This window comes from Muscardinus avellanarius (genome assembly GCF_963383645.1).
Source record: "Muscardinus avellanarius genome assembly, chromosome: 11".
Lineage (NCBI taxonomy): Eukaryota > Metazoa > Chordata > Mammalia > Rodentia > Gliridae > Muscardinus > Muscardinus avellanarius.
In genome coordinates, this window is record NC_137797.1 from 93,964,771 (window position 1) to 93,978,067 (window position 13,297).

The 13,297-nt window shown below is 41.7% G+C and overlaps 1 protein-coding gene across 3 annotated transcripts in view; it reads left to right on the forward strand.

Moving 5' to 3' along the window:
* Positions 1-1,758: 1,758 nt before the first annotated feature.
* ERC1 (ELKS/RAB6-interacting/CAST family member 1) overlaps positions 1,759-13,297 on the forward strand; it is a gene marked incomplete at both ends in the record, with an annotated part of 441,980 nt that continues 430,441 nt past the window's right edge. For all 3 annotated transcript variants that reach the window (XM_080705759.1, XM_080705760.1, XM_080705761.1), the window contains one exon: positions 1,759-2,427. In XM_080705759.1, the coding sequence (XP_080561885.1) occupies positions 1,759-2,427 (669 nt within the window). The remainder of the gene's footprint in view (positions 2,428-13,297) is intronic.

The following is a 13,297-nucleotide window of genomic DNA, read 5'->3' on the forward strand; positions in this document are numbered from 1 at the left end:
TTTCTTATTCTTTATTTTGAAACAGGTCTCACTGAATTGAAAAGGGCCTCAGTAAGTAGCTGAGGCTGTCCCAAGAACCCTCATCCTCCTGTTTCAGCCTCCCAAATTCTGTGATGACAAGCATGTGCCACCACACCCGGCTTAGAAAATTCTATTTATTTATTTATTTATTTATTTATTTATTTATTTATTTATTGGTGGTACTGGGGGTAGAACCCAGAGGTTTTCTACCTCCGGGCTATACTCCCAGACCTATTTTTTATATTTTAGTTGGAAACAGCGTCTCACTAAGTTGCTGAGGCTGGTTTTGAATCTGTGATCCTCCTGTTTCAGCCTCTCAAGTACTGGGATTACAAGTGTGTGCCACCAAGCCCAGCTAGTGAAATCTTTTTTTCAAAATAAAAAAAATATATAAAATAAATAGGGATGGGGGTATAGTTTGGAGGTAGAATGCCCCTAGGTTCAATCCCTAGTATCATAAAAAAGTACAAATAAATCTTTTCTTTTGGGGGGTGTGTGGTACTGGGGTTCCTGGAAACGCTTCTACCTCCAGGCTACACTCCCAGACCTATTTTTTTTAATATCTTTATTTGGAAACAGGGTCTCTTAAGCTAGCGTGGCTGGTTCGAACCTGCATGATCCTCCGGTCTCCGCTTCCCAAGCATGGGGATTACAAGCTTGCGCCACCATGCTCGGCAAGCCTTTTTTTTTTTTTTTTTTAACATCCTGGGATTCATTGTTTCTAAGGGGACACAGACATATACATACACACAACTCAGTGAGACTCTCTTTCAAAATAGAGTAAACCAGCGTGGTGGTGCACTCTTGTAATCCCAGCATTTGGGAGGCTGATAGGGGCGAATCACAGTTTATGGACAAGCTACTTAGTGAGGCCCTTTGCAACTCAGTGAGACCCTGTTACAAAATAAAGAATAAAAAAAAATAAAGCTGGGAGTGTAGCTCAGAGGTAGAATGCTCTGGGTTCCATCCCCAGTACCACCAAAAAAGAAAAAGAAAAAAAAAAAAAAAGTGCAGCTGAACCAGCCCAGGCCTTTTCTAATAGTCACTCTATGTATGAGACTCAGGAGCACAGTGAGAGTTGACTTAATATATTTGTTAGGTTTAAATGTATTGAAGGAGTATGTTTTCCTTTGTGTGTGTGTGGAATTGAGGATTGAACCTAGGGGTATTCTGCATCTGAGTAACAGCCCCATCCGTATGTATGTATGTATGTATGTATTGTGGTACTGGGAATTAAACCCAGGCACATTCTACGTCCAAGCTTCCTCTGACTCCCACCTTACTTCCTCCCCTTCTCTGTACCTGGTAGTAAGATTGGCATTGGTAATTTCATATATGTATATAGCATCAGTAGAAGTGTTTCCTTCATTACTTCTACCCTCCCAACTTCCCCTAGTAGTATTCAGTTTTGAGACACTGTGGCACTTACTGTGAAATATGTTATATTGCAATCACATTTTTAATTCATTAGTAAGTAGATGATAGAAGAGGGATCTTCCTTAAGTAGACGCAATGGAACATTTCTGAGAAAAGAAATGTTTATTGTTAGAGGATCTCATGTATGATCTCTTTTTTTATTTCAGACATGGCGTAAGATATTTCTTCAAGATTGGACAGCTGGTGACCTGTTATTTCTGATAGCCTTAAGCTGATTTATAGCCGTAGAAATCTCGCGGAGTTTCATCTTTTTGTATTCTGCTGTGCACCTTTTGTGCCACCTAATTTCACCTTGCAGCCATGTATGGAAGTGCCCGCTCAGTTGGGAAGGTGGAACCAAGCAGCCAGAGCCCTGGGCGCTCGCCCAGGCTTCCCCGGTCCCCTCGCTTAGGTCATCGTCGAACCAATAGTACAGGAGGGGGTTCTGGAAGCAGTGTTGGCGGTGGCAGCGGTAAAACCCTTTCAATGGAGAATATACAATCCTTAAATGCTGCCTATGCTACATCTGGTCCTATGTACTTAAGTGATCATGAAAACGTGGGTTCAGAAACACCTAAAAGCACCATGACACTTGGCCGCTCTGGGGGACGTCTGCCTTACGGCGTTAGGATGACTGCTATGGGCAGTAGCCCCAATATAGCCAGCAGTGGGGTTGCTAGTGACACCATAGCATTTGGAGAGCACCACCTCCCTCCTGTGAGTATGGCATCCACTGTACCTCACTCGCTTCGTCAGGCAAGAGATAACACCATCATGGATCTGCAGACACAGCTAAAGGAGGTGTTAAGGGAAAACGATCTCTTGCGGAAGGATGTGGAAGTAAAGGAGAGCAAATTGAGCTCTTCAATGAATAGCATCAAGACCTTCTGGAGCCCAGAACTGAAGAAGGAGCGAGCCCTGAGAAAAGACGAAGCATCCAAGATCACTGTTTGGAAGGAGCAGTACCGAGTCGTGCAGGAAGAGAACCAGGTTAGCTCTGTGTACATGTCTGTCTTTACAGGCTGAGTTCTTTCTCACTTCCCTCTCAGGTTTTAGTTCATTTAATTTTCTTTATCCTATCCTTTATTATTATTTTTTTCAGTACTGGGGATTGAACCCAGGGTCAGTCTACCTCTAATCTATACCCTTAGCCCTATGTTTTAGTCTTTATTTTGAAACAAGTTCTCACTAGTTGCAAAGGGCCTCACTAAGTAGCTGAGGCTAGCTGTGAATCTGTGATCCTCTTATCTCAGCCTCCCAAGTGCTAGCATTACAAGCTTGCACCATCACGCCCTACTATTATTTTTGTGGTATTGGGGATTGAACCCAGGTACATTCTACCTCTGAGTTACACCCACAGTCTTGTTTGTTTATTTTATTTATTTTTTGGTACTGGGGCTTGAACCCTAGGACATTCTGCCTCTGAACTATACCCACGGCCGTTTATTTACTTTATTAATTTTTGGTACTGGGGCTTGGACCCAGGGACATATTACCTCTGAGCTACACCCACAGCTCTGTTTGTTTGTTTATTTATTTATTTTTGCCGGTTTGGGAATGGAGCCCAGGGGCATTTGACCTCTGAGATACACCCCCTGCCCTATTTTTTTTTATTCTTTACTTTGAAACCAGGTCTCACTGAGTTGCAGAGGGTCTCACTAAGTAGCTGAGGCTGTCTGTGAACCGCGATCCTCTGGTCTCAGCCTCCCAAATGCTGGGATTACAAGTGTGCGCCACCACGCCCAGCCTGTTTATTTATTTTATTTATTTTTTGGTACTGGGAATTGAAACCTGGGACTTTTTTGTTTTGTTTTTGTGGGTCTGGGGATGGAACCCAGGGGCATTTGACCTCTGAGCTACACCCCCTGCCCTATTTTTTATTCTTTATTTTGGAACAGGGTCTTACTGAGTTGCAGAGGGCCTCACTAAGTAGCTGAGCTGTCCTCGAACCGCGATCCTCCTGTCTCAGCCTCCCGAATGCTGGGATTACAAGTGTGCACCACCATGCCTGGCTAACCTGGGATTTTTTGTCTCCAAGCTACACCCCAGCCCATTTTATGTTTTACTATGAAACAATATCTTGCCAAGTTGCCGAGTCTTGCCATAAAACTGATCCTCCTGTTTCAGCCTCCCAAGTATTAGAATTTCAAGCATGTGTCACCACACCCAGTTTGTGTTTTGAAACAGGGTCTCACAACGTTGTGGATGGTCTCACTAAGTTGCTGAGGCTGTTCGTGAACCTCCCGACCCAGTCTACCAAGTACTAGGATTATACGCATGTGCCACCATGCCCGGCTCTTTTTTTTTTTTTTTTTGGTACTGAGGGGGTGGAACCCAGGGGCTTTCTACCTCCAGGCTATACTCCCAGACCTATTTTCTATTTTATTTGGAAACTGGATCTCACTAAGTTGCTGAGAGCCTCACTCAGTAGCCGAGGCTGGCTTCCAACCTGTGCGATCCTCCTGTCTCAGCCTCACAAGCATGGGGATTACGCCACCACACCTGGCTAGCATTTTTTTTATCTACTGTTTCTTAGCCTTTTCCAGATTTGTTGGGCATGGTGACACAAACTTGTGGTCCCAGTACTTGAGAGGCTGACAGGGGAGGATCGTAGGTTTGAGACCTGCCTCAGCAGTTTAGCGGCACTGTCACAACCTAGTGAGATTTTTCCAGACTTGGTTCTGTCTGTTTTTTTTTCCTCTGTTCTTTTTGGCATGTTTCCTTGTTTATCTTTCTTGCTTGTATCGTTTCCCTGGGTTCTCTTTTTCTGTATTTTCTTATATTTTTTAGTGTCATTTTATTAATTCTTGTGAGAATATAATATTTCTGCACATTCCTTTTTTTGTTGTTGTTACTAGGGATTGAACTCAGGGGCATTCTACCTTTGAGCTATACCCCCAGACCTATTCTACTTTTTACTTTGAAACAAGGTCTCATGAAGTTGCTGTGAGTTGTTAAATTACTGAGACTGTCCTCAAACCTGTTATCCTCCAGTCTCAGCCTCCCAAGTATTGGGATTACAGATGTGTACCACCATACCCAGTTTACTGCCCATTCTGACATCCATTAATAAAATTATTTCTACCTTGTAACTTAAAGTGTGAGGTATACCATTTAGATTTTTCATGCTAAATGTAAAGAAAGTCAGTATTAATATATCAGCATGAAATAGATTTTACTTTAGATAGACTTTTTTTTTTTGTTTGTCTTTTTGGCACTGCAGATCAAATCCCGGACCTTGCACTGGGTGCAAAACAAGTGCTTTGCCACTGAGCTACATCTCAATCTCAGCCCTAGATTTCACTTTAAAAAAGCGAATATTAAGCCGGGTGTGGTAGCACACACTTGTAATCCTACTACTTGGGAGACTAAAACAGAAGTATTGCAGGTTTGTCGCCAGCCTTAGCCCTCCACAACTTAGTGAAAACTTGTTTCAAAATAAAGAATAAAATGGGCCTGAGAGTATGAATGTCCCTGGGTTCAGTCCTCGACAACCCTCATCCCACAGCTAATATTAATGATGTAAATTTTTTTTTTTTTGGTACTGGGTATGGAACCCAGGGGATTTCTACCCCTGGACTACACTTTCAGACCTATTTTTTATTTTATTTGGAAACAAGGTCTCACTAAATTGCTGAGAGCCTCGAACCTGTGTGATCCTCCTGTCTTAGCTTCCCAAATAGTGGGATTATAAGTGTGCGCCACCTTGCCTGGCTCAATGATGCAAATATTGATTATGTACTGCAGTGAGTAACTTCCTTCCATTGACATTCATGAAATTTTTTTTTTTTTTTTTTTTTTTTTTTTTTTTGTGGTTCTGGGAATTGAACCTAGGGGTTTTCTACCTCTGAGCTATACTTCCAGCCCTTTTTTCCTTTTTTTTTTTTTTTTTTTGTGGTACAGGGGATGGAACCCAGGGGCATTTTACCTCTAAGCTAAACCTCCAGTCCTATTTTTTATTCTTTAATTTGAAACATGGTCTCACTGAGTTGCAAAGGGCCTCACTAGGTAGCTGAGGCTGTTAATGAGCCGTGATCGTCCTGTCTCCGCCTCCAAATTCTGGGATTACAAGCATGTGCCACCACATTTGGCCTCTAGTCCTTTTTTAAAAAAATTCTTTATTTTGAAGTAGTGTCTCACCAAATTGTGGAGGGCCTCACTAAGTGGCTGAGGCTGGCTTCGAACCTGTGCGATCCTCCTGTCTCAGCCTCCCAAGCACAGGGTTTACAAGCGTGCACCACCATGCTTGGCGAGGAGAATTTTAAATTAGCTACATCAATGTTGGTATTATACTACATTTTTGGTTTCAGTTAATAAGAATTATAAAGTAATAAAAATCTAAATTTCTGCAGTGTTCTATTTTTTTTTTTTTTTGAGGTACTGGGAATTGAACCCAGGAGCATTCTACCTCCCAGCTACACCTCCAGCTGCATTTTTTATTCTTTTTTTTTTTTTTTTTGTGGTACTGGGGTTCCTGGAAACCCTTCTACCTCCAGGCTACATTCCCAGATCTATTTTATATTTTTATTTGGAAACAGGGTCTCTCAAGCCAGCATGGCTGGCTTTGAACCTGCAGCATTCTCCTGTCTCTGCCTCCCAAGCCCGGGGATTACAAGTGTGCGCTACCACACCCGGCGCATTTTTATTCTTAATTTTGAAATGGCCTCACTAAGTTGCGGAGGGCTTCACTAGCTGAGGCTAGCTGCTAAACTGCGATCCTCCTGTCTATGCCTCCCAAGTACTAGGATTACAAAGGTGGGCCACCATGCCCAGCTCTGCAGTGTTCTTGAACGATGCTAGGAAATAAGACATTAGAAATTATCTGTTTCTCTTTTTTTCTTTTGTTGATACTGGGAATTGAATCCATGGCTGCTCTACCAGTGAGCTATATCCCCAACTCTTTTTATTTTTTATTTTGAAACAGGGTCTTGCTAAGTTGTCTAGACTGGCCTCAAACTTGTGATTCTCCTGCCTCAGCCTTCTAGATAGTGGGGATTACAAGTGTGCCCCCTTGCCCAGCACGATCTGTCTTTGATGGAGTAAACATATTTATTTGCCGGGCGTGGTCGCACACGCTTGTAATCCCAGCATTCGGGAGGCTGAGACCAGAGGATCGCGGTTCGATGACAGCCTCAGCTACTTAGTGAGGCCCTTTGCAACTTAGTGAGACCTGGTTTCAAAATAAGGAATAAAAAAACAGGGCAGGGGGTGTAGCTCGGAGGTCAAATGCCCGTGGGTTCCATCCCCAGACCTGCAAAAAAAAAACAACATAATTTATTTGTTGATTGTCTTACTCTTCTGCTATACTTGAACTACACTAAAAGAAAAGAAAAGAAACAAGAGACCATTTCTCAGTGCTGCTGCTTTCCTTTCTGCACTGTTACATCTTAGGACTTCGACACACTTCTCTTCATAATAATCATCAGCTACAACGGTGATCCTCAGCGGATGGTGTGTGTAGGGGAAAAGAATGGATAGCATTTTAGGTACTTTAGTTAAAAAGAACCTTTCAAGCTAGCACAGTGGTGCATCCCTGTAATCCCAGCTATTTAGGAGACCGAGGCAGGAGGATCACAAGTTTGAGGACAACTGGAACTTAGCTTGTTTCAAAACAAAAAATATAAAAAGGCCTGGGATGTAGTGCAGTGGTAGAGCCTCCGGTGTTTGGTTTCTCCTGTGTGGAATGGGGAAGGAGAAGCTCCCTAGATGATTTTGATGTATCCATACTTTGCAAATCATTGATGCACAAAATAAATGTTCAAGAGATGCATGACAGTAGAATGGTTCTTTTTTGTGTGTGGTACTAGGAATGGAACCTAGGGACCTACTACCTCGGACTACACACACAGACTTATTTTATATTTTATTTGGAAACAGTGTTACTAAATTGCTGAGAGCCTCACTAGGTAACTGAGGCTGGCTTCAAGCCTGTGTGATCCTCCTGTCTCAGCCTCCCAAGCACTGGGATTACAAGTGTGCATCACCACACCGGCTATGGGAAATACTTTTTCCTTATTTGACTTGACTCTTTTTTTTTTTTTTTTTTTGCTATACTGGGGATTGAACTCAGGGACATATTACCTCTGAGCTACAGCTCCAACTCTATTTATTTATTTATTTTTGTGGTACTGGGGGTTGGAACCAAGGGGCTTTATACCTCCGGGCTACACCACAGCCCTATTTTATAATTTATTTGGAAACAGGGTCTCACTTTCTCAGCCTCCCAAGGGCTGAGATTATAAGCATGCACCACCACGATCGGCATTATTTTTTATTTTGAAATGGCATCTCACTAAATTGTTGATTAAAAGTTAAGTTGCTGAGCCAGTATGGTGGCACACGCTTGTAATTCCCGCACTTGGGAGGCTGAGACAGGAGGATTGTACAGGTTCAAAGCCAGCCTCAGCTACTTAGTGAGACCCTGTTTCCAAATAAAATATAAAAATAGGTCTGGGATTATAGACTGGAGGTAGAAAGCCCCTGGGTTCTACCCACAGTACCCTCCTCCAAAAAAAAGTTAAGTTGCTAATTAAAAGTCAATATAAGGCTGGGCGTGGTGGCGCATGCTTATAATCCCTGCGCTTGGGAGGCTGAGACAGGAGGATTGCACGGGTTCGAAGCCAGCCTCAGCTACTTAGTGAGGCTTTTGGCAACTTAGTGAGACCCTGTTTCCAAAAAAAAAAAAAAAAAAAAAAAAGGTCTGGGAGTATAGCCCAGAGGTAGAAAGCCTCTGGATTCCACCTCCAGTACCACCAAAAAAAAAAAAAAAAGTCAATTTAACTGTAGAGTGAGATAACTTATTATAAAAATTTTAAAAATTACACATGAATACGGACTTCCCTTTAAAGTATCTATGTTTTAAGAATAAATTTATTGATTGTGTGTATATAAATATAAAATTGAAGTGAATTTGGGAATACTGGGTAAATTATTGTATTAGCTAGCTGTCGTTTTATCTTATTGATGATACTGAAAATATGTCCAGGGGCATTCTACCTCTGAGCTACACCCAAAGCCCTATTTTTTATTCTTTATTTTGAAACAGGGTCTCACTGATTTACAAAGGGCCTCACTAAGTAGTAGCTGAGGCTGTCCTTGAACCACAATCTTCCTGTCTCAGCCTCCCAAATGCTGGGATTACAAGCATGCGGCAACACGCTCAGCTCTCAAATGTCTATTTTTTAAAAAATTTTTAGATGTCTATTTTGTTGACCCAAAAATATTGGCGTACTTGTTGATTTTGAAATAATTGAGGCACTTGTTGATGTCTATTCTTCAGAAGCTAAGTGAGAAAAAAACCAAACTATGTTGTATACTTTCCAGTTATCAAGCTACATTCAGAGGCAATATATTTGAATCTTTTGAAGAGACAATTGTGGGTACTTAGCACTTCATTGGAAGAGGAACAGTCCACAGGATTTTCATGCCAAAAATACCATATGTGCTGAAGAAGGGTGAACATTGCCTTATCTGGATTCTTCCCCTTGCCCTAATTAAGCACCAATGCTGGCAAGAATATATTCTTTCTACACCCACTATAATTACCACCCAATCCTTAAAATTGCATAACTTTGGTCCAAATACAAAGGGTGCAATTTTAAAGTAAAGTGAAACACTGGAATGAGATATATAGTCTCAGAATGCTAATTAATAGATTATAGTCAGTCAGTAGTGGGCCCTAATTAAGCTCTGCATTCATTATACCCTCCATAGCCCTCAGAGGGTCGGCCATCTTCCACTTAATGGAGAAGATTGGCTTAATAGGATTTACAGTAATTACATTTCCCTTTTTCAGTTTGAGACTGAGAATTTGGGTCTATTCTACATTTTGATCTGATTGGGCCACAGATCCTGGTATAGAAACCTATCAAACGTAAAAACACATTCCACTTGAATTGCTTGATGTATATGGTTCAGTATTATGGAGTCCTTGTGGAAGATTGTTTCTATAAAAATACCTTAGCCAGGTGCAGTGGCACACATCTGTAATCTCAGTATTTGGGCAGCAGAGACAGCAGAATCACAGGTTTGAGGCCAGCCTCAGCAACTTAGTGAAACTCTCAAAATTTAGCGAAACCCTGATTCAAAATAAAATAGGTCTGGGACTGGAGTTCAGAGGTAGCAACAAAAGAGCAGACAAAAAAAAAAAAAAATCCAAAAACAAACGGCAACCCAGTAAAAGTATAAACACAAAATTCCCAGCTAGACATTTAGTTTTTTATGTCTCACACTCCTTTTGTTACTTACTGAACTTTAGATAACTGGTTGGAGACTTAGAACACTACATATGGTGGTAGTAGTAGTAGTATTTTTTTGGTGCTGGGTATTGACCTCTGAACTACAACCCCAGTCGTGTGTGTGTGTGTGTGTGTGTGTGTGTGTGTGTGTGTGTGTGTATGTATGTATGTATTTTTTTCTGGTACTGGAGATTAAACCCAGGGCATTCTACCTCTGAGCTACACTCCTAGCCCTATTTTTTTTTTTTTTTTTTACTATTTATTTTATTTATTTATTTTTGTAGTATTGGGAATGTAACCTAGGGGCATTCTACCTCTGAGCTATACCCCAGCCCTATTTTTTAGATTCATTATTTTGAAACAAGGTCTCACTAAGTTGCAGGAGGCCTCACTAAGTATCTGAGACTGTCCATGAACGGAGATCCACCTGTCTCAGCCTCCCAAGCGGTGGGATTATAAGCATGCGCCACCACATCCAGTTTAAGAAACTGTTTAGAAAGTGAGTCAGAATGTAAAATAAATTTCATATGGAAACTTATTTCATGTGCATCACTGCCAGTGCAGCCTTGGTATTCCTGAATAAATTACTAGAACTTTAGGTATGGTACTTAGCTCGTGGGATTTTCAGTTACAGTGATATTCATTATTTAACATTTTTTTTTTTTGGTGGTACTGGGGTTCCTGGAAGCCCTTCTACCTCCGGGCTACACTCCCAAACCTATTTTATATATTTGAAACAGGGTCTCTTACGCCAGCACGGCTGGCTTCAAACCTGCGTGATCCTCCTGTCTCCGCCAAGCATGCGCCACTATGCCCGGCCATTATTTAACATTTTTATTTTCATAATGATTCACCTTTGAATTATAGAGTGCTTTCCCCAAAGGAATGCAATATTGCTGGAAATACTTTTTTTCCACCCTCTTAACTGCTCTGTTTTCTTTCTGTGGTAGGCTTTAATTTTTTGCTGTTAGTTGGACCCAAAACTCCTGCACATAATTTTAACTGTGTGCTTCTGTATGAAAAAGACTTAACCTTTGCAGGGCAGTGGAGATTTCTTGAGAATGGGCAACCAGAATGCTTACATTTACTTGTCTTGCTTATTTTAAAACTATTCTTTACTTTTTTTTTTTACTGAGTTTGTTTGCTCACTATATTTTTGTATTTATTTCTCTGACATGAACAATGTAGTATTATATCTGATGTTCCCTTTGATTTTTACACATCACCTGCTATTGTATCATCCTAAAAATACTAAATAGTGAGCCGGGCGTGGTGGCGCACGCTTGTAATCCCCGCGCTTGGGAGGCTGAGACAGGAGGATCGCACGGGTTCGAAGCCAGCCGCAGCTACTTAGTGAGGCTCTCAGCAACTTAGTGAGACCCTGTTTCCAAATAAAATATAAAAAAGGTCTGGGAGTATAGCCTGGAGGTAGAAAAGCCCCACCCCCAGTACCACAGGGGGGGAAAAAAACCTTATAGTTTTGTCAGTGAACAGTCTTACAGTGATACTTGGCAAATGCATCTCTTTGCTGATAATTACTAGTATAGATGCTAATCATACCTACTATGGAGCATTTATAAACACCATCCTATATGCTTTCATATTCACCGTTTTTTCTTTTTGTGGTACTGGGGATGGAGCCCAGGGATATTCTACCTCTGATCTATACCCCCAGCCCTATTTTATTCTTTTATTTTGAAACTCAGTAAGTTGCAGAAGGACTAAATTGCTGAGGCTGGCTGCGAACCTATGATCCTCCTATCTCAGCCTCTTAAATACCAGGATTACAGTGTGTACCGCCATGCCCGGCTTCATATTCATCATTTCTTTTTTTTTTTTTTGCAGTACTGGAATGGAACCCAGGAACATTCTACTTCCGAGCTACACCCCCAGTCATATTTTTTTATTCTTTATTTTGAAACAGGGTCTCACTGAATTGCAAAAGGCCTCACTAAGTAGTAGCTGAGGCTGTCCTCTAACCCCAGTTCTCCTGTCTCAGCCTCCCAAATGTTGGGGTTACAAGCGTGCGCCACCACACTGGCCCATATTCATTATTTCTAATCTTCACAGTCCATATTTGTAGGTGAGAAAACTGAAAATTAGAGGTTTAGCTCTCACATCTGGCAAGAAAGTGGCAGATATTTGGTGTCAAAGTCAACTAAAATTACATTTTCTCCTTCTTTCCATCTTTCTTTTTTTTTCCTTCTTTCTTTCTTTGTGGTACTCACAAAGTTTCAGAGGGCCTCCCTAACTTAGGCTGGCCACGAGCCTGCAATCCTCCTGTCTCAGCCTCCCGATTACTGGGATTACAAGTGTGTGCCACCACGCCCAACTAGAAATGTGTTTTCAATTTAAAGACCATTTAAAGAGTGTCTTTGTTCAAAGTATTTACTGAGCTGGTCCTGGTGGTGCACACCTGTAATCCTAGTACTTGGGAGGCTGAGACAGGAGGATCACAAATTCAAGGAGACAGCCTTAGCAAGATAGTGAGACTCTCAGCGACCTTAGTGAGACCTGTTTCTAAACAAAAAATAAGAGACCTGGTCATATACCCAAGAGGTTCAAACCCCAGTACCCTCTCACAGATTTATTGTAAAATTAATGCTATTTAGTTACTTATTAAATTTGATAGACTGCATTAAAATTTCTTAGCGTTTGAGTTGAAGAAGGAAATACTTACTTGTTTATTTATCTTTGCTGTACTGGGGATTGAACCCAGGGGAATTTTTTTTCTCCGAGCTATACTCTAGCCCTATTTTATTCTTTTTCTTTTTGGTGGTACTGGGGTTCCTGGAAGCCCTTCTACCTCCGGGCTACACTCCCAGACCTATTTTTACATTTTTATTTGGAAACGGTCTTCTAGGCCAGCGCGCGCGGCTGGCTTCGAACCTGCGCAATCCTCCTATCTCCGCGCAGGGATTAAAGGCTTGCGCCACCATGCCCGCTTATTCTTTATTTTGAAAAAGGGTTTCACTAGGTTGAGGAGGGCCTCACTAAGTAGCTGAGGCTTGCTGTGAACCTGTGATCCTCATGTCTCAGCCTCCCAAGTACTGGAATTGCAAGCGTGTGCCTCCATGCCTGGTTTGAAGAAGGAAATTTAAGCATAGGAGTATCATGGGATCCCAAGGCTTTAGAAAAGGGGGCTAACACTGAGGGGAAGAGGGACGATAGGGGGTCACTTGACAGAAAGGTACAGGCACAATTTGATTAGTTTAAATCACCAGCATATGTCAGCAGGTGTCATTGTTACATGTTAGTGCTTTTCTCTTTTTGGTTAGGCAGAAATGCACGCGCGTGCGCGCGCACACACACACACACACACTCTTCAGGACACTGAGCACATGCTTTACTACCACTGTAATTGGTTTAGAAAAGGAAGGAAATAGTTTTATTCTGTAGTTGCCCCACATATCACTAATAATTAAATTCAACATTAATTACTTTATTTTATTTGTTTTGTGGTACTGGGGTTTGAACCCAGGGGCATTCTACCTCCAAGCTATATCCCTGGCCCTATTTTTTATTCTTTATTTTGAAACAGGACCTCACTAAGTTGTGGAGGGCCTCACTAAGTAGCTGAGGCTGGCTGTAAACCTGCGGTCCTCCTGTCTCAGCCTCCCAAG